Source organism: Arachis ipaensis, chromosome B03 (genome assembly GCF_000816755.2).
Source record: "Arachis ipaensis cultivar K30076 chromosome B03, Araip1.1, whole genome shotgun sequence".
NCBI lineage: Eukaryota > Viridiplantae > Streptophyta > Magnoliopsida > Fabales > Fabaceae > Arachis > Arachis ipaensis.
The window spans coordinates 129,889,880-129,916,082 of NC_029787.2; the positions used below are offsets into that span (position 1 = coordinate 129,889,880).

The 26,203-nt window shown below is 35.9% G+C and overlaps 5 protein-coding genes, 1 long non-coding RNA gene and 1 other non-coding gene across 12 annotated transcripts in view; 3 read left to right on the forward strand and 4 right to left on the reverse strand.

Moving 5' to 3' along the window:
• LOC107631662 (CMP-sialic acid transporter 5) lies at positions 467 to 3,912 on the reverse strand. Its single transcript, XM_016335178.2, has 7 exons — positions 3,582 to 3,912; positions 2,934 to 2,982; positions 2,616 to 2,842; positions 1,885 to 2,083; positions 1,652 to 1,795; positions 1,156 to 1,230; positions 467 to 852 (listed from the first exon to the last, which is right to left on the reverse strand). The coding sequence occupies exons 1-7, from the start codon at positions 3,695 to 3,697 to the stop codon at positions 685 to 687; spliced, it is 978 nt and encodes a 325-aa protein (XP_016190664.1). The 5' UTR covers positions 3,698 to 3,912; the 3' UTR covers positions 467 to 684.
• On the forward strand, positions 4,758 to 10,882 carry LOC107631665. Of its 3 annotated transcripts, none has more exons than XR_002359964.1 (6): positions 4,758 to 5,216; positions 5,672 to 5,778; positions 5,912 to 5,980; positions 7,079 to 7,206; positions 7,289 to 10,065; positions 10,315 to 10,882. It is a non-coding gene; the product is annotated as an uncharacterized LOC107631665 (long non-coding RNA). The 3 variants fall into 3 exon arrangements; XR_002359965.1 differs by having other exon boundaries at positions 10,318 to 10,882; XR_001618602.2 differs by lacking the exon at positions 10,315 to 10,882 and having other exon boundaries at positions 4,767 to 5,216; positions 7,289 to 7,556; positions 9,311 to 10,078.
• Positions 8,673 to 14,001, reverse strand: LOC107631661 (oxidation resistance protein 1-like). Its single transcript, XM_016335177.2, has 9 exons — positions 13,514 to 14,001; positions 12,775 to 13,277; positions 12,573 to 12,645; positions 12,061 to 12,141; positions 11,876 to 11,939; positions 11,118 to 11,205; positions 10,943 to 11,027; positions 10,316 to 10,796; positions 8,673 to 10,059 (listed from the first exon to the last, which is right to left on the reverse strand). Exons 1-8 carry the CDS (start codon positions 13,637 to 13,639, stop codon positions 10,713 to 10,715), a joined length of 1,104 nt encoding a protein of 367 aa, XP_016190663.1. The 5' UTR covers positions 13,640 to 14,001; the 3' UTR covers positions 8,673 to 10,059; positions 10,316 to 10,712.
• On the forward strand, positions 14,096 to 14,168 carry TRNAR-ACG. The gene has a single exon. It is a non-coding gene; the product is annotated as a tRNA-Arg (tRNA).
• On the forward strand, positions 14,217 to 17,205 carry LOC107631663 (annexin D2). The gene is made up of 5 exons (XM_016335179.2): positions 14,217 to 14,477; positions 15,086 to 15,231; positions 15,385 to 15,609; positions 15,985 to 16,197; positions 16,696 to 17,205. Exons 1-5 carry the CDS (start codon positions 14,402 to 14,404, stop codon positions 16,987 to 16,989), a joined length of 954 nt encoding a protein of 317 aa, XP_016190665.1. The 5' UTR covers positions 14,217 to 14,401; the 3' UTR covers positions 16,990 to 17,205.
• On the reverse strand, positions 17,547 to 19,936 carry LOC107631664. The gene is made up of 5 exons (XM_016335180.2): positions 19,588 to 19,936; positions 19,391 to 19,464; positions 18,701 to 18,803; positions 18,102 to 18,416; positions 17,547 to 17,996 (listed from the first exon to the last, which is right to left on the reverse strand). Coding segments are annotated over exons 2-5 (693 nt in total). The 5' UTR covers positions 19,393 to 19,464; positions 19,588 to 19,936; the 3' UTR covers positions 17,547 to 17,723.
• Positions 21,431 to 26,203, reverse strand: part of LOC107631658 (ABC transporter D family member 1) — an 11,694-nt gene continuing 6,921 nt past the window's right edge. The window contains exons 16-27 of one of the 4 annotated variants that reach the window (XR_002359962.1): positions 25,465 to 25,589; positions 25,185 to 25,334; positions 25,018 to 25,090; positions 24,378 to 24,558; positions 24,129 to 24,287; positions 23,852 to 24,010; positions 23,546 to 23,782; positions 23,112 to 23,275; positions 22,756 to 22,808; positions 22,512 to 22,653; positions 22,250 to 22,348; positions 21,431 to 22,088 (exon numbers count right to left, since the gene is read on the reverse strand). Coding sequence is in view for 3 of the 4 variants with exons in the window: in XM_021119839.1 (XP_020975498.1) it covers positions 22,262 to 22,348; positions 22,575 to 22,653; positions 22,756 to 22,808; positions 23,112 to 23,275; positions 23,546 to 23,782; positions 23,852 to 24,010; positions 24,129 to 24,287; positions 24,378 to 24,558; positions 25,018 to 25,090; positions 25,185 to 25,334; positions 25,465 to 25,589 (1,467 nt within the window). In the remaining variant the exon portion in view is untranslated. Of the gene's footprint in view, positions 22,349 to 22,511; positions 22,654 to 22,755; positions 22,809 to 23,111; positions 23,276 to 23,545; positions 23,783 to 23,851; positions 24,011 to 24,128; positions 24,288 to 24,377; positions 24,559 to 25,017; positions 25,091 to 25,184; positions 25,335 to 25,464; positions 25,590 to 26,203 lie in introns of all 4 variants that reach the window. The other 3 variants (XM_021119839.1, XM_021119840.1, XM_021119841.1) reach the window with 3 other exon arrangements.

Genomic DNA, 26,203 nt, shown 5'->3' on the forward strand with positions numbered 1-26,203 from the left:
CATTAGGAGCACGTATAAAATTATTTATACAGAGAGTACATTAACATTAACTTCTTATTCTTTACCTTGTTTTTGTTATATAAACCTTAATGACTCATTGGCATTTGGCAATCCCTTACTTCCTCTGCGTACAAACCTCTTCACTGAAACATATGTAGTATGTCAAATCATTGGATTTTAATAGGGCTGAATGACAGTTGATGGAGGAAAACATTCAGCTATCACAACTCACAAGAACATATTAAAACTTTGGATCAGTCCGTCCTTATTGTCCATGCATTGCAGCACCATGACAAGAATTATAATATTTCTGTTTCACTTGGGGGAAAATAATTAAACAGTAAATTATTTCTTCGTAGTTTTCTTAATCAAGATTCATGAAAGGTAACATAGCCATTGGTTTTCACTTTTTCTATGGATATATATCGAACAGGTGACCACACCGTCAAAAAAAAAAAAAAAATTGAACAGGTGACCAAAATGATTCCCTCATTCAAGAAAGTTCAGGGATATTTAAAGAAGAGAGCTCTGTATTACATAGTAATTCTACTTGAGACCGAGACGGCCTTCAAAAGAATGTTTGCCTTCTATCATTTACAATATGCTTACAGATATTCTGGAATAACAACATAGTGTAAGTGGGGGAATTAGTAAATAACTTTCCCAAACTCTGGTGGTCAGATTTTATGATTCCTTCTTCTTAATCTTAATCTGGTACGGGTATTTCTGGTATATTGAGATGCTACTAACCACTATTGGAAGAGCCACAAGGCAATACATTGAAGGTGGTTCTCCTTCGAATAAGAACTGTAGCAATGCTGTGACAAGTAAAGCAGAAACGATGACAAAACCCTGCAACCACATTGAATTAGTGTCATCATTACTAACCTTTGAACAAAATAGACAATATATGAAGAGTTTCATCCTAATATATTCCAGCCTATCCTTTGTAAAATTCTCATCATGTTCAGCAAATCCAAAGTTCATCGATAAGTTTTTGTTGCTAAAGTAGCAATTACTCAGTTAATTACAATAGTTTTGTGCGTTTACTGCCTCTGCCTATCCACCAATAGCAGTATAAAAGTATCGTAATGTATTAATGTTGCAAACTAATGACAATGACCAAGTACCATCTAATCACTATGTCAAACTTACCTTTCTAACACCACCAGCATGACTTGTAACTAAACCAACGAGAATTCCACCAACGGCATTGAAAATTACTGGTATCTGATAAATAAAAAAAGAATGTTACTCTTTTTTTTGCTTTTTAAAGTTGTCACACATCAGTAATAAAAAAATGTTACTCCCAAAATGTTACAATCACCTTACATATTGAGTAATTGCTTGGAATAAGAAACTAAAAAATTCAACTTATGAATGCGCAAGTGCAATTATAGTAAATACAGTAAAACAAAAGATTAGTCATCCAATAGAATCATAAAATAAATAAATAAATATTTTCCCAAGCATAAAGATGTATGAATATCATATCTTGTTCATAACTGATCAAGGCATTCAATAAGCAGCTGGGGAGTGGGGACATGCAGTACAATCAACAGTCAAGGGGATATTTTGGATTTCTCTATCTTTTTTGATATGAAATTCTAAGTATTGTAAGACAAAAGTCATTTATCAGTAAGAACGTTACCAGGGTTAGAGGAGTCCAAGCATAAAAGAACCCATGTTTTCTTATAGCTTCCCCATCTGGAGATTTCAAAGTACTGGCAAGCAGACATAGACTCCCAACAATGGACATTTCTATTGTCATCAAATATGATGAGTGCTTCTTAACCTGTAATGCAAGGAATAGAAAGGATTAATATAAATATTCATTAATGTAGGAAACTGAAGTCAGGAAAGAAAATTGAAATTATGGATGACCTGAGATGCCCATTGACACAAGGCAGAAGCTAGTCCAGATAGCACTGAAGCAACCAACACAGGAACAATTCCATAAAACAAAATTTGATCTGCATGCCCACCAGTAGAGTCTTTGCTAGAGCCTTCGCGAATGCTTAGAAGAACTGCTGCAACTATTAACAAGAACAAGGCCCCAATTTGCTGAATTGATTGTTTTTGCCTGTACCACCCAATAATCAGATACCTCATACACCATAAACATTTTTTTTATTGTATTTGATAAAACACCATAAAAATTTATCTAGAATTCTAGGGTGAAAGCCATAAAATAAATCTGACACAGAAGTATTGAACATGATATCAGTACTTCGGTAGGGACGTAGGGTGGTGCTTCCATATAAGTTAAAACAAAAACCCTCAGATTCAGTAAATGTCTTAAAACTATTGCAGTGAGAATATCATTGATCTGCTTCAACAGTTCTAATCATAAAACACAAACCAAGCAGATAGTAAGCAATTATGAATATTCACTAGGTATATATTTTACATAGCACTATATTTAGGTAGTCATTGATAGAGCAAATAATTCTAAATTTGAAGGCATATTTAGTATCGATTCAGCAGCTATTGAGTTAAACCACATACTTGACAGCATAGATAAAAGTGAGCATCTCTACTTATACATTTGAATAAGTGAGTTTTCTCAGACATAGCCCAAATATTAAGGATGGCAGGTAACTGCAGGATCATACCTCAGTATTAAATAAGTAAAGATTGCAGTGAAAAATATTTTTGTTTGATTGAGTATTGAAAAAGTGAGTGAATCGAGATTCCTGTAAGAGATTTGCAACAAACTATTTTGCAGTGCATATATAGCTGCAGGAAGTCCTGATGCAGTCAATGCGCCAACCAATGTCCACTCTTTATATGCTCTTCTCAGACTACCTTCTTTTGCCATGAAAAATAAAGCACACACAACCTAAACAGAAGGTTAAAGAAATGAGTTTTTCCCCCAATAAGAGAACAAGGGAATAGTACCGGCTTTCTAATCAAGACAGTTCAAGAGTTACCTTTGCAATCTCACATGTCAAAACAGATGAAGTCACAATAACCTCACATCTGTGGGAAGAGGGGGAAAAAAAGTTAATGAGACATGCTTCACATGATCATTTTCAACTAAGTTGTTAACGAATTAGTTAATGCACAAGGAAATTTATGGATAAAGATATTAAAATCAATAATACACAATCAGAAGCACTAACAATTTAAGAAGATTATTTTCCCAACCGAATAATATATATCAGAATTGAATCATAAGAATAAATCCTGCGAGCAAGTAAAATATTTAAGTTAAATAATATTGGATCCCCGCTTCTGGACAGAAACCATGCTTTTGGACCTAAGAGCACTTCCATATTCTAGCGTTTAGCATCAATAAAAATACAAACAGATACAATACAAAAGGGGTCTCGTCTTCTAAAACCCATAAGAACATTTTTCTTCTAATTTATACTAACTCAACAATTGCAATTCCTCTAATGTAGATCCTTCTGTCACAAGAATCGACTTCCCTGTGTTATTTGCGAGAGTTCTCAAAATAAACGGTTAGCGATGGTAACTTCAATTAATTAAAGGCGCGTCGTCGTAGCGGCAAAAAATTGAGACGAAATTGAAAAAACTATAAAAAATGAAAATTGATGAACGCAGATCAAAGGAACCTGATGAAACGTTTGGAGATCAAAGGCTGTGCACCGTACTGGAGAGTGAGAAGGAGGGAATAGAAGAGAACTCTGCCATTCATGGCTTGCGAAGATTGGGTGGACTTTGGCGCCATTTTGACTTAGATGTCCCCAGTTCCAAATATCTTCAAAGTTTGAGAATCGTTTGCGGCTGCCCTATGCAGTGCCCAGAAAACGACATCGTTTTCCAGTCTACCGGGTCGAGGTTGGGGTAGGTGAAGGGAGAATTGCCGTACGGACGAATTCTCCCTTATGCGTTAACGGGTCTGCCTTCCGTCAAAAAGTCCAGATTAAAAAAGGAAGACGCCGTTGAAATATTATTTATGGTGAAAACTAGAGTGCAATATATTTTATGTAAAATTGATAGCTGAGAGTCGTTAGATGATTTGACCGATTTGACTAAATTTTCATTTAACAGTTTTTAACTATAACTTCACATGAAATCGACTGCACCTGAGTTTCCACCATTATCTATAGAATGTAAAAAATAAATAAAATGTTATAATAGACTAGAACTATTAAATAATTTGATTGATTTAATTAATTTTTTTATTTAATAAATTTTAATTATTAACTTTATATAAAATTTATTCTATTTGAATTTTTAACCCAAAAAAAAATATTATTCAGTCAAAATTGACTATATGCATAAATAGTGGAAATAATTGATTACAGACAACCTTTTTCTTTATTTAATAGTTTTTCCGTAATGTGAAATAATAATTTATAGGAAAATGTTATAGGTATATTATATGCTTTTCTTGTATGGATTTCAAAAAGATACTTTCCTTTAAATGGAATATTTATTTAATTTATTTAAATAAAAAATCTTCCTTGCATATTTTTTTGCATTAAAAATAATCAATAAAAAATTTATTTGTTACCATAAAAAACTATATAAAAAATATGTACAACAAATAGTGTAAATTATGGTTTTTAAAATCAAACCAAATTAGCGATTCAATTGGTTAATTAAAAATCAGCCACTAAAATCAATATGATTTATAAAAAACTAAGACTCCTGCTAAAAAAACAATGAAGTATGTATATAATGACTACAATAGACTGTTTATTGGGCCAATTTAAATTAAAAAAATAAATTAAGTAATTAACCTTCAAGAACTCTAATTTCTAATGGCTATTTAATTTACCCCACCACTAATTTATTCCTACTTTAAATTTTTTTCCAATTATCCAATCCTTTTGGTTCTCACGGTTTTTCTCCCCCACCAAAAACCCTCCCAGTCGCTGCACAGACCCCTATCGATGCAGAACCGCGTGCGCCGGAAGCTGCAACCCCAGAAGGCAACCTGTCCTCGCAAGCGTCCTTCATTGTTGTCCTCAAGTCCCTCGCCCTGTTGCCGTTGCACATCTCACCGTCACTGCAGCCCAGCCCCTGCGAACTTCGCCTCCGACCCGAACTACAGCCAAGTGAGTCGTCACCGCCAAACTGATCAGCTGTGCCATTCTCCTCGCGCGGAAGCCGTTATCTCCAGCATATCCGTCGCACTGGTGGCAGCCGACATCCGATCCTGGAAGATTAGCCGACTGCTCGTCGACCATTCACCGAGACCACAACGAACATCATCGCTAGCAGTAGGCTAACCATCCAAGGTAAGTGGGTTGAGTTGTTCATTTCTCGATTCGTAATCGCTGTTGCATGTTGTACTATTGATAGATTTTGCTGCTGATATGAGTAATTATACATACTGAGAAAGCATTAGGTGCAATTTTAGTATCCTAGAGCATGTGGAATATGATGTTGGTTGAGATTGTTGCAATTCATGATGATTTAACTTTAGCGTGGGAATGGTCGAAAAAGTTTGATAATCTTGTATATATAGCAGTTAAATTTTAAATTTTTTCCCGCCCCGTGCAGGAATACAGCAGTTTGATAGTTACTTTAGTAAGGTATTGGATGGTTAGTCTTGCAAGGTTTTTTTTAGTTTCAATTTTGCATGCACAACAATTTCCAATTCTTTCTATATTGCCTTTGTTACTTTAGCCAAAGAATTACCTGAACCTTTTATTATTGGTGTGTAATTAAAATTAAATAATTTTCTTATCAGGCTTGGACCACTAGATTTTCACACCCCAAACGCCAAATTGCATTAAGAGGACTCTAGCAAGAGAATATCTACTATCTGGATATAAAGACACGGTTGAGAGCCTTGAGGTGCATCATTATGTTCGGCTGTTTTGTTCAAACCAAATTTGATTATGTTTTTATTTTTTAATTTTCACTCATGGTCCCAGCTGCATGAGTAGAAAAAGTATACAATATTCACTATTTTTTGTGTCTGCCTCAGGAAGTTAGAGAAATCGCACTAGCCCAGGTTCAAAGTTTTAACAAGATAGGCATCCTTAATTGCAACGAGGTCAATCCCTTTCCTCTAGTGTTCATTATATATTCATTTTCACTTCGTTTATTTTGGTTTCTATGAATTTACATTACAATGTCCACTTTCTAATTTTTGTATTCATTCGTTCATTTGAAGCCTTTTTATATTCAGGTTAACTCATGTATCTTTCATCTTTGTTCCAATCTATTAGAAAAGAGGTTAGGGCTATCACTAAATCTCGTGCTCATAAGAGAAAGTAAACCTTAACTGTGTCTTTTTTGCATTTTATCCTTTGTAAATATTCTTTTTTATTATGTGATTGAATGGTTGGTCTTAATCATAGATATTGGGCATATATAATTGGATAGTTACATTAGTATGTAATCGGGCCATTGGTTTTGATAGATGAAGTTAATACAGAAAAATTGGGAGAATTTATTTCAATGACCGTGAATGCTATTTTGATGTTATTATGTTGAAGGCTTCTTCGAAAATATTTAATGTTTTTTTATTTTTTCTTTTATTTTTTGTCTGGTTTGTGTTTGTTCAGTAAACATTTTCGTTCTAGATAATCAAAACGGAGTACACCTAAAATGGATAGCTAATTTGTGATTTATTTATTGGCATGACCTTTTTTCGAGGAAAAAATTGATTTCTGGATCTGCCAAGTTGTTGCATTGTGTGAAACTAGTTCACACAGATGATTGGTGTGGTTGTAATTGATGGCTTTGCTGCTCCTCTTGGTTTGTTAATAATTTTCGTAAGCATTTTGGATGGTCGCTTTAGTAGGGTATTAGTTGGTTGGTATATTTGATAAAACTTGCGCTTATTTATTTGGATCGTTACTTGAGTATGTGGTTGGACAGTTGGCCTTCGTAGTTGATGATCTGTTTTCATGAATTAGTTTTTTATCTTAATTATAGATGGTTACTATAGGGATATTTGGAGGTTTGATCTTGATAAATCTTTTGGAACATATCAGAAATTAGAAAAAAGCTAGAATCTTCAACACCAATAATTTCTTTTCTGCCTTGATACATCAGTATTATATTATGGTGCCATCTCGATCCAATAATTAAGGTTACATCAATTGAAATATAATATTATGCTATTATTTACGTTATTTGGCTGCAGGTTACCTGCTTCTTTTGTAAGAGTTAAATACTTAGAATTAAGGGGGACTATTGCGTGAGTAAATTATCACGGTGCTCCAACAAATCGTTTTTTAAACCGGCCGAACACAAACTCAAATGGGTAAAAAGGTATCTCATTGTTTATATGATTAAAAGGACATATTTGGTTATATTTTTTGACTTTATTCTGATTCTATTTTTTCTTCAACAGAAATTAGTCGAGACGCGATGCTCACCTTGCTACATTAACAACTTGTTTACCCACTTGGAATAACATAATGAGCACACTAAGTTGGCCGAGATTGAGGCCATTGATTTTGATTTCCTACGGCGGGTACCGCAATAGCATGTGAAGCAGAGCATCATGCTCCAACTAGCTAGGGCCTATGATCTGGAGTCAAACACTCTCAGGGTCGACGCATGGGACATTCGCGTTACCGCCGAACTTATCGGCAATGTATTCGGCATACCTTCTCGAGGTTAGTCAAAGTTATGTAACATGTAAAAATTCTTATGCGTGGTTTTTGTTTTTTCTTTGTTGACCCTGACTGATTGTTTGTACACTGCTTCATTAACGCAGGGACCCAATCCCGGAACTGTAGAAAAAAATGCATCGCATTTGGCAATTAAGAGAGAGTTTCAGAAGAAAACTACAACACAACTGCGGGACTTTGTCTTTGCCTATCCAATGGAGATTGAGCAATAGAGGATGACCTTTAGACGATACTTTATCCTGGTGGTTTTGAAGATGTTTCTTAACCCCACAAGCCAGCAGACTATTTCTCCGTGGCACCTCCCTCCGATATTGGATGTCTCGAACCCAAGAAGATTCAACTGGCCGTATCAGATATTTAAAGTGGTTGCGAGATGCGATAAGAAAATTCCAAGACCAGAACAGGAAAACATGCAGCGGGTGCATGTTCGTGTTGCTGGTATTGCAACTAAATTTCCTAAATTTTAAAAACATGTACGGTAAGTCCTAATATTTAAGTTACTTTGTGTATAAGTTTTATACTTCCAGAGTTTAAAGTATGGTCCATTGCATGCATGTCAAGTACCCAAGCCTTGGATTGTTGAATGGACCGCTAACGAACTTGATAAGAAGGCCGACCATGTTATCTCACAGGTTCAATCTCTAATAATCTCATTTTTATAATCAAATTGAATACAAATGCCATTAGAGGTTCATGTTGATTTTTTCTATCTTTGTTGTCCCGTATTGAACACACAGGGTTGTATAGTCGACAATGCAAGAAAAGAAAAAAAACAAAAGAAAAAGTCTAGTAGTAAAGCAATAAACAAAAAAGAAAGGTGTAAAAGGCCCCCGCAAAGATCCTGACCAATCGCTGTCTACCTAGGGCAAGACTACATCTCAGCTAAGGATGCTGATAAGGTAATCTGCTTTGTTGAGATGTAGTCTTGCCCTGGGTAGACGGCGATTGGTCAGGGTCCTTGCGGGGCCTTTTACACATTCCTTTCTTGTTTATTGCTTTACTACTAGACAGTCTAGACTCTTTCTTCTGTTTTTTCCCTTTCCTTGCTTTGTCGGCTATGCAAACATGTGTGTTCAATACGAGACAACAAAGATAGAAAAAAATTAACGTGAACATCTAATGACATTTGTATTCAATTTGATTATAAAAATGAGATTATTAGAGATTGAACCTGTGAGATAACATGGTCGGCCTTATCAAGTTTATTAGCGGTCCATTCAACAATCCAAGGCTCGAGTACTTGACATGCATGCAACGGACCATGCTTTAAGTGCTGAAAGTACAAAACCTATACACAAGTAACTTAAATATTAGGACTTACACCTTAGGTCGTACATGTTTTTAAAATTTAGTTGCAACACGAACATGCACCCGCTGCATGTTTCCCGGTTATTGTCTTGGAATTTCCTTATCGCATCTCGCAACCACTTTAATATCTGATATGGCCAGTGGAATCTTCTTGGGTTTGAGACATCCAATATCGGAGGGAGGTGTCACGGAGAAATAGTCTGCTGGCTTGTGGGGCTAAGAAACATCTTCAAAACTATCATGATAAAGTATCGTCTAAAGGTCATCCTCTGTTGCTCGGTATCCATTGGACAGGCAAAGACAAAGTCCCACAGTTATGTTGTAGTTTTCTTCTGAAACTCTCTCTTAATTGCCAAATGCTATGCATTTTTTTCTGCAATTCCGAGATTGGGTCCCCTGCGTTAATAAAGCAGTGTACAACAATCAGTCAGTGTCAACAAAGGAAAAACAAAAACCACGCATAAGAATTTTTACATGTTACATAACTTTGACTAACCTCAAGAAGGTATGCCGATCAGTTCGGCGGTAACGCGAATGTCCCCTGCTGAGAGTGTTTGACTCCACGTCATAGGCCCTAGCTAGTTGGAGCATGATGTTCTGCTTCACATGCCATTGCGGTACCCGCTGCAGGAAATCAAAACCAATGGCCTCAATTTCGGCCAACTTAGCGTGCTAATTATGTTGTTCCAAGTGGGTGGATAAACAAGTTGTTAATGTAGCAAGGTGAGCATCGCGTCTCGACTAATTTCTGTTGAAGAAAAAATAGGATCAGAATAAAGTCAAAAAATATAACATCGCTGGATAAGTTTTTATGTTGGTTTGAAAATTCTATGCAACGGCAGACGGAACACAAACTAGCGATTCAACCATATCGCACTCCATTAATTAATTTTGGCTTGGTGGTGTGCATGAAGGAGGACCCTCGCTTGAAGCACGTTCGTCTTGCGATGTCGCCATCAAGAAGAAGGCAAACTGGTTGCGCACTATCCTTGCTGGAGGCGCAAAGATCCTGCAAACCAAGTGCTGTGCGGTGGACTGTGCGGACGAGAGGGCGGTGGGAACAGACGCAGACAGCAGTCGGTGATCGTGGCGGAGTTGAAGCGGCGAGATTCTCGGATTAATCGAGAGAATGGAAGTCACGCTATCTTGAGAGAGGGAGTTCGTTGTTTTGATTCTATAACTGACGGTAATCCTAATTTGTTTCAAATTTCAAATTAGAAAAAATTCAAAATTAAATAATTACCCATAATTTAATTTTAATTTCAATTAAACCCCATTGTATGTATTGTACAATAAGGATCTCCCTGTAAAACATTTTTTTTATTATATTCAATTCAATTTCGTTTAAATCTCAGTTAAACCTTTAAATCCTTTAAACTTTTAACATATTATTTTATTAAGAACCCTACTAGGTGCTAACGTCTCTTTTTTTCAGCAGAATGCCGTTAAGCCAATTAGCCAACAGTAACTATGGATAATAGAAATTAGCCACCAAAGGATCTCTGTTTATGAATGCCTAAGACCTTCTCCCCGATTAACATTCCCGTTCTAGACTCAAAAAATAGCCAAGCTATACGAGTTCTATCCTTGGTTTTCCTCCATCACCCTTCAAGTGTGAAAACACAAAATTGAAAATTTTTGTGAAGGAGAAGAACCACTGTACTGTCCTTGCAAATATTTACATTTGGATAACATGGGTGGACGCATAAAACTTCTCCATCACAATCCCAGTACTAGCAGGACACTGTTGGTTTTATGACTCAACACAACCATCCAATAGAACACAAACAGCAAGGCATTATCAGACTAACATCTTGTAAACACCAGAGATATTCACCAATGACAGATCCCAGGTGCCTCTGTTTTGCTCAATGCCACTATTTCCTCATACTGTGAAGAAAATACAAAGCCCCACAACTGCATGGAAGACACAAAAATGAAAATCACTGATTGGCTCCTTTATTTCTAATACATGACTCCGCTTAATTGATAATTGTTTTCTACTTCTAGTGTATGTGTGGGAGGGGAAGGGGCTCAAGTGAGCATGGGAGCTTCGTGCATACCTCAACTTCCTTCACTTCAAACTCTCTAGAATGTGCAAGGCAAGGATTTCCATAGGTTTCTGAGACTGAACTTGATCCATGCATTCTTGAGAAGAAATGTAAAAAATGTTAGAATAAAATGACACGGAATGCAAGCCAACAATTTGTTTTTATGACTAAAGTACAAAATTCTTACAGATCATCCTCCAAATAAAGCGCAAAATTACTTCCTCCACCAATAGCTAGAAAGTCACTGGTGCAAAGCGTGAAGTAGCGATTTTTTCCTGCAAAATGTAACTCAGTTCAGCATAGTTATTCAAGAAAAAGAGCAGCTCCTGGAATTTCAAAACTTAAGAAAAGCATCATCTGATGCTTAATCTCACACAAAATCACTCTGCTGAATATCTAACAAACATATCACGTGCACCTTTTTTGGGCCATTTAAATAGAAGTACAGCAACTGCCTGAAGATCACCATTAAAAAAAAAACAACACAACATAACTCATGTAGCATAGAAATTCTGGAGTTTCTGCTGAAGAGCAAAAGAAACCTTTCCTCAACAAGAATTGGTTCAATATATTCAAAAGATACATTTCATTGAACGAGATGTCATGTGATCTTATAATTATCCAGAAATGTAGCCTTTTAAATTTATAAAGAATGGATGGAAGGAAGTTCTAAAATATTGCCAGGTTTTAGGCAAAAACAATAGGGATGTCCTTCATGGCATAATTTCCGAAGAGTGCACTACAGAACACGTGGAACATTCCTACTTACCATTCCACATGTTTTTGGGGTAAACATATCAAAATAATCAAAATCGTATAAAACATTTAGGCATTCTGAATATTAATTACTATCCCTTATTTTGATTACAAGCAAAACGCAGAATAACTGTAACAGTAAAAGATAGACAGAGAGAAACGTGTTTGAACTGAATCAAAGATATAAACCTGTTGGACGATATATAACAGGATGACCGGAGGTATTTGTGAAAACAAATGAACTGTTTGTACCCTGTGCGAAATTCAATGTCAACAAGATACAAAAGTTAAAAAGGAACATTATTGGAAAATAAATAATCATAATTAATAAAGCAGCCAATAAAATCAGATAGTTAGAAAGGATAAAATATGACCTGGTACTTTTTCTTGGTGGAAGGTCTAAGAGGTGCTTCAACCAGGCCACCAAATACTGCTCCTTGACGGTCACCAACAACCTGTGACAGAATACCATTGAGAACCAATTCATGAGTAAAGAGTCCAGAAAGCCAGAAATTAGGCTCACCAGTTAAATCACACAACAGTAGTATGTCTCTTTAATATTGGAATTCCAAGACATTGCTTTCCAATTCGACAGCCTAAACTTGTTTTCATAGTGAGCTTACAAACATGTGACTTCAACTTACAGTCTCCTTAAACAAGGACATGCTGGCATTTATTATTATGTCAAAATTTTGTATCCAATATACAAATACCACCGAGGCCATCAAAGAATCAGGACTACTAGAATACTTGGTGCTTAGCATTCATCCATAACATCAAATTGTGTTTGGCAGCTATAAGCTAACATTGTTTCTCAAATGCAGACATGGGTAAATGCGCGCTTAAAAGTTAAAATTAACATCTGCTCAAGGGCATGAAACATTACCAACAAACTCAATCCAGGCCAAAGCATGCTCCTTCGATAAAGAGTTGCAAGTGATGCACCATGCCTCCAGGTGCTGCATAAATGCAGAGGTAAATCCAAAAACTAATATTCATTAATAGCAATGTTTGTGAACCTCTTAACACACAAAAGCATACTCTTGTGTCCTCCATGATCCAAAGAGTGAATCTTTATTCTTAGATACCTGTATAGCAACATCCATTTTCTCCCTTGAACAAGACTAGGAAGCGAAGCATACATGGCATTCCTTACATCAGCCGAGATGAGCATGGAAGGCTCCGAAGTTTCAGGGGGCTCATCAACTAAATCCGTCACAGGCTGCTTCTCGACAAGCTGAATCTTCCCCATCTCTACCTCAGAAGAGTTAGAGCGGCTCCCATCATCATGCTTCCTTTTGTTGCCGAGAAAACCACCCATAATAGCGGCTTGGTGAATGGCAGTAAACAACAAACTCTTCTTAACAACAACGTTTTCCTTCATGGCTAGGTCTGATAAAGGATCATCCGCAACAGTTATTATATCATGATGAACCTGCCCATCCGGATCAGCATGGTCATCAGAATCCGAGGAAGACAAAAAAGAATAGAGGAATGCAGCAAATGACGAAGTATCAGGCCCATCAACTAAATCACGGATACCCTCTGATTCACTCCCTCTTGATTCAGATTCAAATTCACCCGCTTCCTCCTGGAGAAAACAACAAAATTCCGCGAGATTTGAAAGGGAAGAAAACAAAAATACCTTCCTCAAATAAAAATGACAATTCCGTTACGTCCAAAATCTAGGTCCAGCCTATGGGACTAATCCAATTCAATAATAATGAATGATAACGATTAATAACAATAAGAGCATGATATGATGTGATGTGATATAAATGATTGATAATGGAAGGTTGAATTGAGAGAGAAAAAAAGAGAACTTACAAGAGGAGGAGAGGGTTTGTTGTTGTTGTTGTTGGTTAGGTTATCAGAGATCGGGTTGAGAAGAACAGTGGTGAGATCAGATACAAAGTGAGCTGCTTTGCTGCGTAACGATTGCTTTTTACCCATATTCCTATCTTTAGCCACCTTTTTTCGTGGATGCGGTCGTTACGATTTCAATTTTCCACCGCACAATGGTCGTTACAATCACTGCGATTCCTATACTATTATTCTTATTATTCCTACTCGATACTTATGGTTCGTCCACCATTCCTTTCTCTCCACCAAAGTCGATCATTAATTTAATTCAAATGATGTGGATTATCTAACTGTATAAAAGAAACCGAACAAACCGGCGCCGGCAGAAGACTACCAAATAATAATAATAATAGTTTTTGTTGGGTAGATAATTGCTTCCAGATTGTTGGCAACTCTCCCGATCCTTGTTTTGGTGCTCTCTCAGCAGCAGTTAGCATGACTCACCTAAAATTTTGCATCTCTCTCGGCGCCAAAGACAGCAAGCGGGAATCCCTTTGCTATATGATAATGGATAAAATGTATTTTATGGGCCGTTCATTACAGGTGGACTCCATGGCCCAATGGATAAGGCGCTGGTCTACGGAACCAGAGATTCTGGGTTCGATCCCCAGTGGAGTCGTTTAATTTTTTGGTCCATAGTTGACTTCATCATGTATATTATCAAAATAAGTTTTACATTTATTGAAATAACTTTGCTCTGTAATTACTAATTTAGCACACTGCACTAATGACGCTAATGATTGTTGTATAAAAGGAGAAGCTCGCCTTAACTCTGCGTTGACATTGGCATTGCTTCCTGAGTTCTGAATTTTGTAAAGACAGATCGCGAAAAACGCAGCGTTGTTTTTGACAATGGCGACTTTGAAGGTTCCTGCTCAGATTCCTTCTCCGGAAGACGACGCTGAGCAATTGGGCAAAGCTTTTCAAGGTTACTCTCACTCTCACTCTCTCTCATTTGCATCATCCTCATTTTTCTTGTCAGATCATCGATCTATTCTGTTCACATTTTATCGATTCGTCTCCCTTCTCTTAAAAAAAAAAAACAAAAATAAAGAAGTAAAATAAATTTGGATCATGATCTGATTGTACGGCTGCTTTGTTTCTGATCAAATGTTAGAATTGCATTGCATTCATTTATGATACGTGTTTTGTTTGTGCATTTACTGTTACTTATTTCTGCATGATAGATTGCGATGATCATATTTGTGCAGTTTCCTCGCTAGAGATTTCGATTTGCTCCTGTTTCCAATATCTGTATATGTAATTCAATTGGATCAAAGTATTACCAAATGCAATAATAGGTGGCCTGTGTGATCTATAGGCAGGACATTGTTTTCTGCTTGTGTGTTTCAATATGTAGTGGCAATTAGAATTACAGAGAAAAACAAATATATGATGATCTTTTTTTTTTCTTTTTTTTTAAGAAAAGAATAATCAAACAATTAAGCGCTGCTAGATTTGGGAAATTACTTTCTTAATACAAAATCTTTCATTATTACTACAAGTTGTTGTTGTTAATGTGAAATGTCTTTGCAGGATGGGGAACGGACGAAGGACTTATAGTAAAAATCCTGTCTCATAGAAATTCAGCTCAGCGCGAGTTGATTCGTGCAGCTTATGCTTCAGCTCATGGAGAGGATCTTCTTACATCGTTAGACAAAGAACTTTCAAGTGACTTTGAGGTTTGTTTTTAAATCCTTTGCTATCTGGCTTGTTTTATGTGAATCTCGGTTTGACACATTCAAAGTGATTTAACTTAGGAAAACTGATATGTGCAGTTATGAAGCTATTTTCAATTCCAGTGTTTGATCCTTTGTTTATTTTGAATATAACAGCGGATTGTGATGTTATGGACTTTGGGTCCTGCTGAGCGCGACGCCCTTTTAGCTCATGAAGCTACCAAGAAAAAAGTGACTTCACCAAACAACTTTATCCTTATGGAAATTGCTTGCACCAGATCTCCACTTGAACTCTTTAAGACAAAGCAAGCATATCAAGCTCGTTACAAACGTTCCATTGAAGAGGATGTTGCTTACCATACTTCTGGGGACTTTCGCAGGGTAAAAACTACTTTGTTACTACATAATACTCAGAGGAGGTTGATGCCTATGTTTCATGTTATTTAATTTATCAAACAACATCTTTCAAGATTTTTACAACTCAGCTTGAAAGGTATCACCTTTTAGGAGGGCCCGTTTATTTTAAAAAAGGAACTAATATGTTCCACAAATCTGTGCACATTTACAAGGTGGATTGCCAGATTTAAAGCTAACCGACATGCTACTTTTTACCTTTGCGTTATTATTCTCTGTCTAGCCTAAACGCATATTTTCAGTAACTTGTTTTTTGTATTTCCTCTTTTTTTTAGTTACTTGTTTTGTATTACCTAATGAAACCTTTTCTTTTTTGTTTTTCCTATGGTACTTCAATAATAGTTGTTGGTTCCTCTTGTGAGCACATTCCGTTACGTGGGGGATGATGTGAACACGACATTGGCAAAAACTGAGGCTAAAATACTTCATGAGAAGATTGCAGACAAGGCCTACGGTGATGAGGAATTAATTAGGATTTTGACAACAAGGAGTAAGACACAGTTAAATGCAACACTAAATCACTACAACAATGAGTATGGTAATTCCATAACCAAGGTATAAATGTTTTGCCAATTTGTAGGCACTAAATAGTAAATACTTATTTCTCTACTTTCAAATTAACATATGCATTTTATTTTGAGTACCTAAAGCAGTTATGCAGATAGAATTTTTTTTTTTGGGAAATGATTCAATTGAATAGGAAAATCTAATAGTTAGTTTTGTTACACACCAAAGATAACTGATCACTTCAAGAAGCATGACATGCTTTTTCTTTTCTGTTTTCTTTCTTTACTGGTCATTTATTTATGTCATAAATGAACCAATGACATGCTTTTTCTTTTTCTTTAATGGTGCGTGTAAAGAAGAATGTGGGGGTTCATTTGTATTTTAGTTTTCAAAGTGTTTGTGATCGTGAGTTGTCTCTTGGTCTCTGATGGCAATCCTTTAGGGGGCTCCGATGAAAACCTATTTGAAGTGTTTCTCTTTGTAACTCTGTATTTCCCTTAAGTATTCGTTGCTGCTAAAACTCTTTCTCCTCCTTTCTGGGTGCAGGATCTGAAAACTGATCCGGATAATGAATACCTGAAATTATTGAGATCAACGATTAAGTGTTTTATTTTCCCTGAGAAATATTTTGAGAAAGTTCTAAGGTTGGCAATAAACAAGATGGGAACCGATGAATGGGCCCTTACTAGAGTGGTAACAACTAGAGCTGAGGTTGATTTGCAGCGAATTGCAGACGAATACCAAAGAAGGAATAGCGTTCCTCTGGACATTGCAGTATCCAAAGACACTTCTGGAGACTATAAGGACATGCTTCTTGCCCTGTTGGGACGTGAAGAGTAAGAGTTCCCCTTCTCTGTTTAGCTGACTTGGGATTGCTGCTTAGGCTATAATATGATTCTCCTTTCATCATCAATGCGACCTTCGATGAGCTAATGAGCATCTCTGGACACTAGATAATGATGCTTAATGCTTATAATAGCGATGTATGAACCATCTTGGTATTTTACAAATAATATGTCTTGAATATGAAATGCCTAGCATATACCTTTTATCTTTTAACAATTTTTTTTCATTTGTCTTTATTTGTTTGGGTGCTGATAAAAGCGTGTTTGACAAATTTCTAATAGTAAAAGTAAAAACACTAAAAAAATTTTAAAAAAAATATCTTTTTTGAGAAGCTGCAATTTACATTTTTTTTAAAGATTTTTTTTCTTTAAAAAAATATTTTTTTATGTAATAAATAAACAAAAAAGTACTTTTATATTGTTATATCCAAACATAATTGATAAATAAAAAATACTTTTATATTGTTATATCCAAACATAATTGATAAATAAAAAAATCTTTTTGTATGAGATATCTAAACATAAAATTACTTTTTCTTAATCTCATATATCGTTGATATCAAAATAAATAGACAATTATCGTAGATATGTAGCAGATTTATTATACTGCGTCGAGTTATACCATGACTTGACTATACAATGCTGATATCCCAACACGCCAATCCTTGCAGTAAAGACATTATTATAGGAAGGTTACATAGGACAAATCCAACTATCATAATATAAAGCTCAAACCAAAGCAATGCTGCTTCCTCCACCAGGGGGTCTGCGGGAACCTCTTAAATACTCTCTGGTTTCTGCTTTTCCATCTGCGAATATGTCACTCCCGGTCATTTCTCTAAGTTTAGCACTGCTCAGGGGCTTTTCCGCTGATACCGCAGGGCCATCTTCCATGAAAATATTGTTGCCTGTCAGTTCTGCAAACTTCTGGCTATGTAGCTTTTTTGATGTCTTATTGACTGACTCTTCGCTGAATGAGACATTACTTGGGCCTCCTGCAGGCTACGAAAAGAAGAAAATTAAGATCCAAATGCATTCTTATAGAATGGAAGCATATGCGTTTTTTTTTTCAAAGAAACTGCAGTGTCATGACCTGAAGACACCTACATCGGAAACTTCCACTGAGGTGCGCACATTTGGTGGAAAGGGTTCTCCTATTTCTTTGCTTTCTTCCATTTCAAAAGTGTGTGCAGGTGCCGCGGAACGAGGCACAACTTCAAGGGCAGGACCAAATATATCATTTCCAACCAGCTCCTTGGTCTTGGCGCTTGATATTTGCCTCTTAGTCCTTGAGTCTGGTTCAGTTAGCAACGTTCCACTCAGTTCACGCTGCTTTGTTACCTCAGGTAGAGAGGTTGGTTTCTTAGGAGGGATGCTTCCTTCTGTGCTGAATGATATCTGACTAACTCCATTCGGTGCTTGCTGAGATTCAATTGCAGGGAATATAAAATATAAAAATAAGAATAAATACTGTAATAAAAGGTGGAAACTCAGGTACACTCGACTTCACATGAAGTTGATATCTGAGAACCGTTAGATGAAAATTCAGTCAAATCAGTCAAATCATCTAACGGCCTCAGTATCAACTTCACGTGAAGTCGACTTCACTTGAGTTTTCACCGTAATAAAACTATAAAAGCATAACACTAATATTTATATGGTAAAATTGCCCTCGCCCTCCAGACCAAACAAATTAAGTGGTGTACCTTATATATGCGTATGCTTGTCCTGCTGTTTGAATTTGCATCACTGGCCGGAAATATACCGTTTCCAGAAATTTCATTCATTTTGTACCCTGATCTTGGTTTCCTGTGAGCAACATGCATGGAAGGATATAAGTGACATTCACATAACAAGAAGATTAGATTAAGAAAAAAAGAACATCTAAAGTTCCACGATTTTCAACACAAAGGGAAAAAGACATTAGTGCCTTCAAATATGTGATATAAATATGGCAGCACATAAGCACGATAAAAAAAACACACTAGAAATTGTAAAAACTGAGGAGAGGTTCCTGCAACTAATCAAACCATGAGGACTCCCATCAAGTAAAATTTCAAAGACACAATTCTATAAAATTCAGTGTTAAACAGTTTTTGAATGCAGATCACACAATAGTCACTTAGTCAGCTTCTTCAGAAGAAGTTCTTCTCACCACACCCTCAATAATAATTAAAAAAGTGCATAATTAAACTAAATCCAATATCGCAATTCAGGAAAGTGCTTAAAGGAACTGAGAGAGCTAGTAGACAGAGAAGAAACAGTGAATTGGATCATAGGACGAAGCAATAAATAAATAAATAAATTAAAGAAGAGACACTACTAGATCTGAATGCACATTCAACATTGAAAATTATAGTTGAGATTAAAAAAAAAAAAAGAAAAAAAGACGTTACATCTTGATTAAACTCTGTTCTTCTTCCTCGGTGAGCTGGCTCCCGCGGAGAACCTCTCCTATTTTGTCCGAAGGCTGTGAATAGTGCCAACAATTTGACAAACACACACAAAAATATTGTTATGTTGAGGAGAGATTGAAGAAGAGAATAAGCTCAAGAAGAAGTAATGGAGTTTAGTGAGTAAAAGTAATAGCAACCTGGCGAGAGCGGTAGGCGGAGGCAGAGGAGGCTGAGAATTCCGGCGGAGGGAGTTCGGGCCATGTGAGAAGATCGGAGGTGGAGGAGTGTGAGGTTCTGGGTGAATGTTATGGGAGTATATTATGTATGCAAATGCAATGAACCAGATTTGAAAATGCGTTCCAACGAAATCGATGCAACTGATTTGATCTTTCTATCTTCTTTCAATTTCGAAATGCTAACTGCAAAATATATATATATATAGTACTTAGTAGTAACCCAAATTATTAGTAGCTTAATTCAAGTACTAAGCAATAAATTAACTAACTGTTGATGAGTCGGAGGGAGGGAGAGTAGAGTATGTAATGTCGTCTAAGTGGATTGATTGATATTCGCTCATTACAGATAATGGCCACGTGTCATTCCACCCTCCCTTTATATAATTTCTTCCTTTTTCCGAGTACGAGTACTGCCTTTTTTACTGTAACTTAACTCAACTGATTATGTCTAAACTCTTTGACTACAAGAAAAAGGAAAAACAAAGTAAACAAGATTTATTAGCAAATATTTTGCCTAAAAATAAGATTACTTTTTTGGTCATCCATGAATTCTCCTATCGGCCAAAGGTAAAAAAGTTTCAATTGATATATGAGTATATGACATATGCAGCAATTAACTGAAAATGCGCTGTAATTTTTTGTATTTCTTTTATACTTTTGAAAAGTATAAATAATATGTATAATTTTTGTTGGGAGAAAACCGAGAGGTGGAAGATAATGCTGGTGATCAGGTGTTAATCGTGATATTAGACCTCTAAATCAACAATTAACAATTGGTGGGAATATGTCTAAAAATTAAATAAGTAGCTTAGACGTTCCCTTCTATGGTGATACAGCTTGATATAAGTCAAATTCTCCTCCTGATTTTGCCGAAAGTTTTGTTGTTAAACGTAGCTAATAATTAACTCTTCCGTGTTTCTTAATTACCTCCTTCGGGCAATTTAGGGTAAATCTTTTTTCGGTTAAGTATAAAGAGTAAATACACTACAAAGATTCTTTCCATCACAGCAACAAAACTTCCTCGTCATGAAATTTTAAATCCATTTTTAGTCATTTTTTATTTACTTACTTATTTCAGTATATGGAATTTTATACCAAAGGAACTGTATAGCGGTTCTAGCCGTGATTGCTTAGAATTAGGAAAGCAATTCATCTTTGTTTCTTGAGTTAACAAGATGTTGGCGTTAAGGGTACTTCATCTTGAGTAAAAAATTTGTTTAATATCTCACACTTTTCATATATAACTTATTCATTACTCAATTATAGGACTATTAAAATAATTGAATGCGTTTATCTGTTTAATCACCTAAAATTAGTAGATTTTTGCTTCAAAAATAAATTTGTAAAAATGAGATATTTAACAAATTTGATCCGATTAATCCGTGAATTAAATGGATTGATATGTTTAATTCTTTTAAATTTTCTATTTTTGTTAATCTTTTAATGATTTTTTAAACAATTCAAGCTAAATATTTCAAATTCAAACCTAATAACCTGTTAAAATTAAAAAAAAAAAAAAGAATTTAGCACAAATTAATAATTTAATCCAACAATTGATTATTATTTTTTGTTATTTACTTAAAAATAACCATCCGTACACTAGTAAAATGAACATCCGATATATCTATTGTTTACATTGTTTAATATTTTCATTGTTTACCTGTAATTTTCCATATTTAATTGGTCCATACTAGTTAACCTGCAGACCTATAATAGTATAAAAATAATATTTTTAAAAATGAATATCAAAAAGAAAATCCCTAGTACCAGTAGGCCAGAAGATTAATCTTTATACAGTATAGAAGAAAGTAGAAACTAAAAGCTTCTGGTATGCACAACAAAACACTATTAGGTAACTTTCCAGCAAGAACAATCAAACATTCCCGTGGCCGTCTGAGATCCTACGCATGTTAATGCCGTAACCAATTCTTGAAGTAGCTTATTCTCCCTCTCATTATCACTCACTAACCACTAAAGACACCGGAATCGCCGAATCAAGAAGAGGTAAGGGCCGGCTTATGATGGCTCAAAAGTCACAAGCTGGAGAGTATGGCTGTGATGCATGTCAATTGTCAACGATCAGTTTTCTACGTTTGATGCTGATCAGTAGCACTTCCATTAACCAACAGACCCACATATATAACCTTAGTATACTAGAAAATACACACACAGATTTGAATCCTCGGGTTCAACTATAGGTCTCTCTCGAAAATTTACTATCCTAAGAAACAGGAGCTCTCTCTCTCTCTCTCCTGTTGATTAAAAATAATAAATATAATTATTACATCCAATTGCTATAACATGTGAATCAATATACACTACCTAAGAGGGAAAGGAAGAGGAGGGGATTGTACATGATTGATCATTATATCAACTGCATATATCATGCAATGATTGTGTGCACCAACTTATCATCGACAATTTTGGCAGATTGCTATTAGAGTTTGCTTGCCAATTGCCACCTACGGAACAGAATTAGTCTCGGCAAATGTGGAAAACACATAAATAGAGTAAAGGGGAATTGCATTTATTGAGACACCTAAATTATGCTTGAAAACAGCCAGCATGTGCAAGACACGACAAGATGTGTCAGATACATAGAGGGTCCATCTAGTAATAATACCTCGGTATATGATCACTGCTTGATCAGACGAAGCTCCCAGTTACCCTCACCATCAATTAGCCGCAATTCCATCGAATGAAATGGTATTAGAGCAGGACGCTGGGATAGCAGCAAAGATATTTAGTTTCATCAGATTATGTTTGCAACTATGCGTGTCTAAGGTAATAGAAATTAATTACAGGATTATCTTTGGGGGGATAAAACATTAAAGGTTTTGCATTATGAGGAAAAAAACACAAAGCGACAAGCTCAAAGTACTTACTTAATCATTAGGTAGTGACACACAACTAACTAGATGAATTTCCAATATATATGATAATCTTACTTGTGAGGAAGTAACCACCGTGATTCCCATATCTTTTGCAAGCCCATAAAGGTGTTCCTCAACATCAACACTAGTTGCACTGCCAACAATATTTTTTTTTGGAGCGAATACGACCAGGATTAAAATGAATAAGAATAACAAAATCTCTGGAGAGGAAAAGGCATAGGCAAAGCACACATACTTGGTGCATTCGTCAAGGATACCAAATTTGGGCTTTTGAAAGAACAAGCGTGCCTTACAAAACCAAAGATGCAATGTTAAAAATATATAGATAGGGTGAATTCTATAATGCCTATAATTTGGTGCTTACTTTTTTCCTAACTTACTTTTTTGGTAAACTTTAAATATTTAAAATTATTTATTTTTATCTTTTTAAAATTAATTTTCAACCATTTTTAGTAAGTTAGTCAACACTTTTAGGCACCATAGTAATCATTGATCGATAATGCCTTGTCTTTGGGGCCTACAATATGCTAGATGAAGTATTCAAGAAACTTAACAAACTGAAGACTAAAATCACTCTAAAATTTCATTTACCATCCCTAGTCTCTGTTGTTCTCCAAGAGAGAGAATGTCTTCCCAGTTTAAATTGGCGTCCCAACTGCTTTTCTCCCTTTCTAGAAGATAACTCAACCGAACTTTCTCCAGGATCTCTCTCAAGCGTGCATCCAACATACTTTTGGTGTCAGCATGCTTTTTACCTGAATTAGCAAGATTACAATCATCAGAGCAACGGAACAGAAAAATAATTATAATCTAACCTTTGCACAACTTAAACAATAAGAGAAGAAAAAAAAGGAGATTTTCAACCAATATCAAAATGATTAACACTGATATCATTCCACTGAATTACCTCTTAGAACTCCCCAGAAGTGAACTTATTTTCAGTTAGTGGAACTGGGGAAAAGTAAACCAAATATCGTTTTACAATGTTTAAGACCTGTGATATTTCTTCCAATCCAGATATTTACCTTCTCCATACAACTTCAATGCTTTAATCTCTGCTTCCTCATGGGAAAGGGGATATATGATTTGATCCCTCAGGGTTCCCAAGCATGTATAAGGCCGCTGAGGAACATAGAAGATACCACAACCTGATCCAGCCTCTGGATCCCCGTCTTCAGATGGTCTAGAGAGTCTTCCACTTCCAAGTGGCCAGAGTCCTCTAAGGACTCTGAAAATGGAACTTTTCCCACTTCCATTTGGTCCTTTCAAGTTACAATACATTAGACATCTTTTAAAGGGAGACAACAAATGAAAATGACAGCAATACCAACCAGTAACGAGTAGGCTTCCCCCACGCTCAATGCGACATTCTAGTTCCCTGGCCAACATCTTTTGAGCAGGGGTTACAATATCAACCTTCGAGAAGGAAATTACATCTGTGGAATGAATATCCCTCCTCACTGGAGATATAACACCACTTGTGAAATTTTCTGTATGATAAATGGTCTTATTATTAGCACATGATGAGTTGATGACAATTATAAAGGATTACTGCCATAGAAACATATTATTGATTAAAGAAAAAGATAAGGAACAATAATTAAATACCAGATTCTGCTGCATCCAGAAATTCGTCAAGCTCAAAAATCCGATTAATTCCCCCAGATAGCTCTACAAACTTTCTATGCAATTCAAGAATATCACCAAAAGCTAGAAAGCTTTGAGAAACAACAGATGCCAAAAACCTCAATGCATGTGCCAGCTCACCTGTAAGTATAGCATGGTACTTTCACAGAGAGGGAAGCAAGGAGAGAAAGATAAAATTAGAGAACAAATTATGCGATCCAAATAACTTACCCTGGGTGCTAATAGATGCTCGATCGCCCTTGTGTTCCATGGCATACAACAAGCTCAGGCCCCAAGTGACATTATGAGGAAGTTGTTTTGTGATATAATCATCTAATATACCAAACAGCCACTTCTTTTTTAGAAGATAATTGGAGTGCGCAAGAAGCTCTCTGAATCTAGATTCAACCATCTGATCAATTTTGAAATAGTAGAATTAGACATCCACAATAACAATAATCTGATTGCATTAAAATCGATAATCATGATATATAAAGGATAAACTAGTAAATATGCTTAACTTTTCCCGTCAGGCTTAAAAAAAAATACATTTTCCCATATTAAATGTCAGCGCATTATCTAAATGTGCACAAGTTAGGGCATTGTTGGAAAAAGAAAAGGCAAAAAGCTGAAAGGAAATGGAAATGGAGACAGAGACGATGGCAAGGTTTTGGTTTCACTCCTTATTGAGCGGTAAAAGGTGAAGGGGAGCCTCAGTGTACTGGGGAATGCGAGGGTTGAATGTAAGATGCACTCTAGTTTCAACAGCCCCACGTTAGCAGCATCAGTTTTTGTTTTAACTTCACCATGTCCTCAAATAAGCAGATCTTTAAACAAAACACATCACATATTATTAAGTTAAAATGCTCACGGCTTTTTCTCGAGCTCCACCTCCGAAAAAAGCAACAGATTCAGCATGTGTACAAAGTCTTTCATGCATGAACCTGGAAAAATAAAGGGTAGAATAGGTCAGAATAATTTCAATATAACTGTTTGTTTAGAGCCAAGACAAGTCAGCAGAAGCTAGAATGAGTTTACCTAAATGTTCCTTCGAGTTGTTGTTGTTGACTTATCAAATCACCGAAATCTGGAGTAAAAATTCTTAGAAACCCCAGACCAAGTAACATGTAAGCATAGAGTATGCCAACACCTCTCTGACCTGTTAACAGCTTCATTCTCCAAGTGAACCTTAAGGTTAACAAAAGATTTAATGAATTGATTAAATAAATAAAATCATAAATGCATCTAAATTCATGTGCTAGGAAACTGAACCACTGCAACATATCTCAGTTTCGAAAATGAAGTACTAAGCACTCACCACAAAATATCCACAGATGGCTTTACCATTCCAGTGACCAGTCCTGACAAATCTCTTGTTAATTTATCCAAGTCATGAGTTATCCTCTGATCTGCATCGATTTTTTTGCTTGCCATGTGGAAGACCTAGACAGATATGCATAACACGAAGTTGAAACCAAGGCTCAGCCATAAGACGAAAAGGGTTTACAGCCAACTGCATGGACTCTAATACTCAATACATAACGGAATATTCCAAGTTTTAAAATTCCTGTATGAAGGAAAATTAACCCCAGGAAAATTCATGGGTATTGGTTTTGCTAGCAAATGAGTGTCTTAAGGACCCAAGTTAAAGTTGCAAAGGAAGATTCCAAGTTTTAAAAGCATTGCAATCTTAAAAATCAGTTGCGAAGAAAGATTTCAAGTTTTAAAAGCATTACAATCTTTATATGAAAACTTAGGGTGTACCTTTATGACCATTGTTAGTAGAACCATAATTTTTATTATTGGGTAAGCTATTTTCCCACATTTTGTGAGAATATGTTCCTGCCTAAACCTACTGCTTAATCCTCAGTCCTCGCCTATATTTTCCTACCCCCATCTAAACACTAGTCCACGTACCCGTTTCCTTTAAAAGTTACTACCTCTGTAAGTCTGGACAAAATGGAACTATGTAGAGGTCAAGGTGTTGAGGATTATTTTAAAAAAGAAAAAAAATTAAAGGCAGCATAGTATGGTGTAATGATAAAAATACGACTATC

What these genes read in the sequence shown, in the direction of transcription:
- LOC107631662 (XM_016335178.2), bottom strand. Translation starts at nt 3,697, where the DNA reads ATGGCGCCAAAGTCCACCCAATCTTCGCAAGCCATGAATGGCAGAGTT. An exon ending in TGTGTCAATGGGCATCTCAG is followed by an intron (nt 1,796 to 1,884) that starts GTCATCCATAAT and finishes CTTGCATTACAG; the next exon opens with GTTAAGAAGCACTCATCATA. An exon ending in ATGCTGGTGGTGTTAGAAAG is followed by an intron (nt 853 to 1,155) that starts GTAAGTTTGACA and finishes ATGTGGTTGCAG; the next exon opens with GGTTTTGTCATCGTTTCTGC.
- LOC107631661 (XM_016335177.2), bottom strand. Translation starts at nt 13,639, where the DNA reads ATGGGTAAAAAGCAATCGTTACGCAGCAAAGCAGCTCACTTTGTATCT. An exon ending in ACAAACCCTCTCCTCCTCTT is followed by an intron (nt 13,278 to 13,513) that starts GTAAGTTCTCTT and finishes TGTTTTCTCCAG; the next exon opens with GAGGAAGCGGGTGAATTTGA. An exon ending in CCACCAAGAAAAAGTACCAG is followed by an intron (nt 11,940 to 12,060) that starts GTCATATTTTAT and finishes AATTTCGCACAG; the next exon opens with GGTACAAACAGTTCATTTGT.
- LOC107631663 (XM_016335179.2), top strand. Translation starts at nt 14,402, where the DNA reads ATGGCGACTTTGAAGGTTCCTGCTCAGATTCCTTCTCCGGAAGACGAC. An exon ending in ATTGGGCAAAGCTTTTCAAG is followed by an intron (nt 14,478 to 15,085) that starts GTTACTCTCACT and finishes ATGTCTTTGCAG; the next exon opens with GATGGGGAACGGACGAAGGA. An exon ending in ATGGTAATTCCATAACCAAG is followed by an intron (nt 16,198 to 16,695) that starts GTATAAATGTTT and finishes TTCTGGGTGCAG; the next exon opens with GATCTGAAAACTGATCCGGA.
- LOC107631664 (XM_016335180.2), bottom strand. An exon ending in CAAGCATACGCATATATAAG is followed by an intron (nt 18,417 to 18,700) that starts GTACACCACTTA and finishes ATTGAATCTCAG; the next exon opens with CAAGCACCGAATGGAGTTAG. An exon ending in CCTCAGTGGAAGTTTCCGAT is followed by an intron (nt 17,997 to 18,101) that starts GTAGGTGTCTTC and finishes TTCTTTTCGTAG; the next exon opens with CCTGCAGGAGGCCCAAGTAA.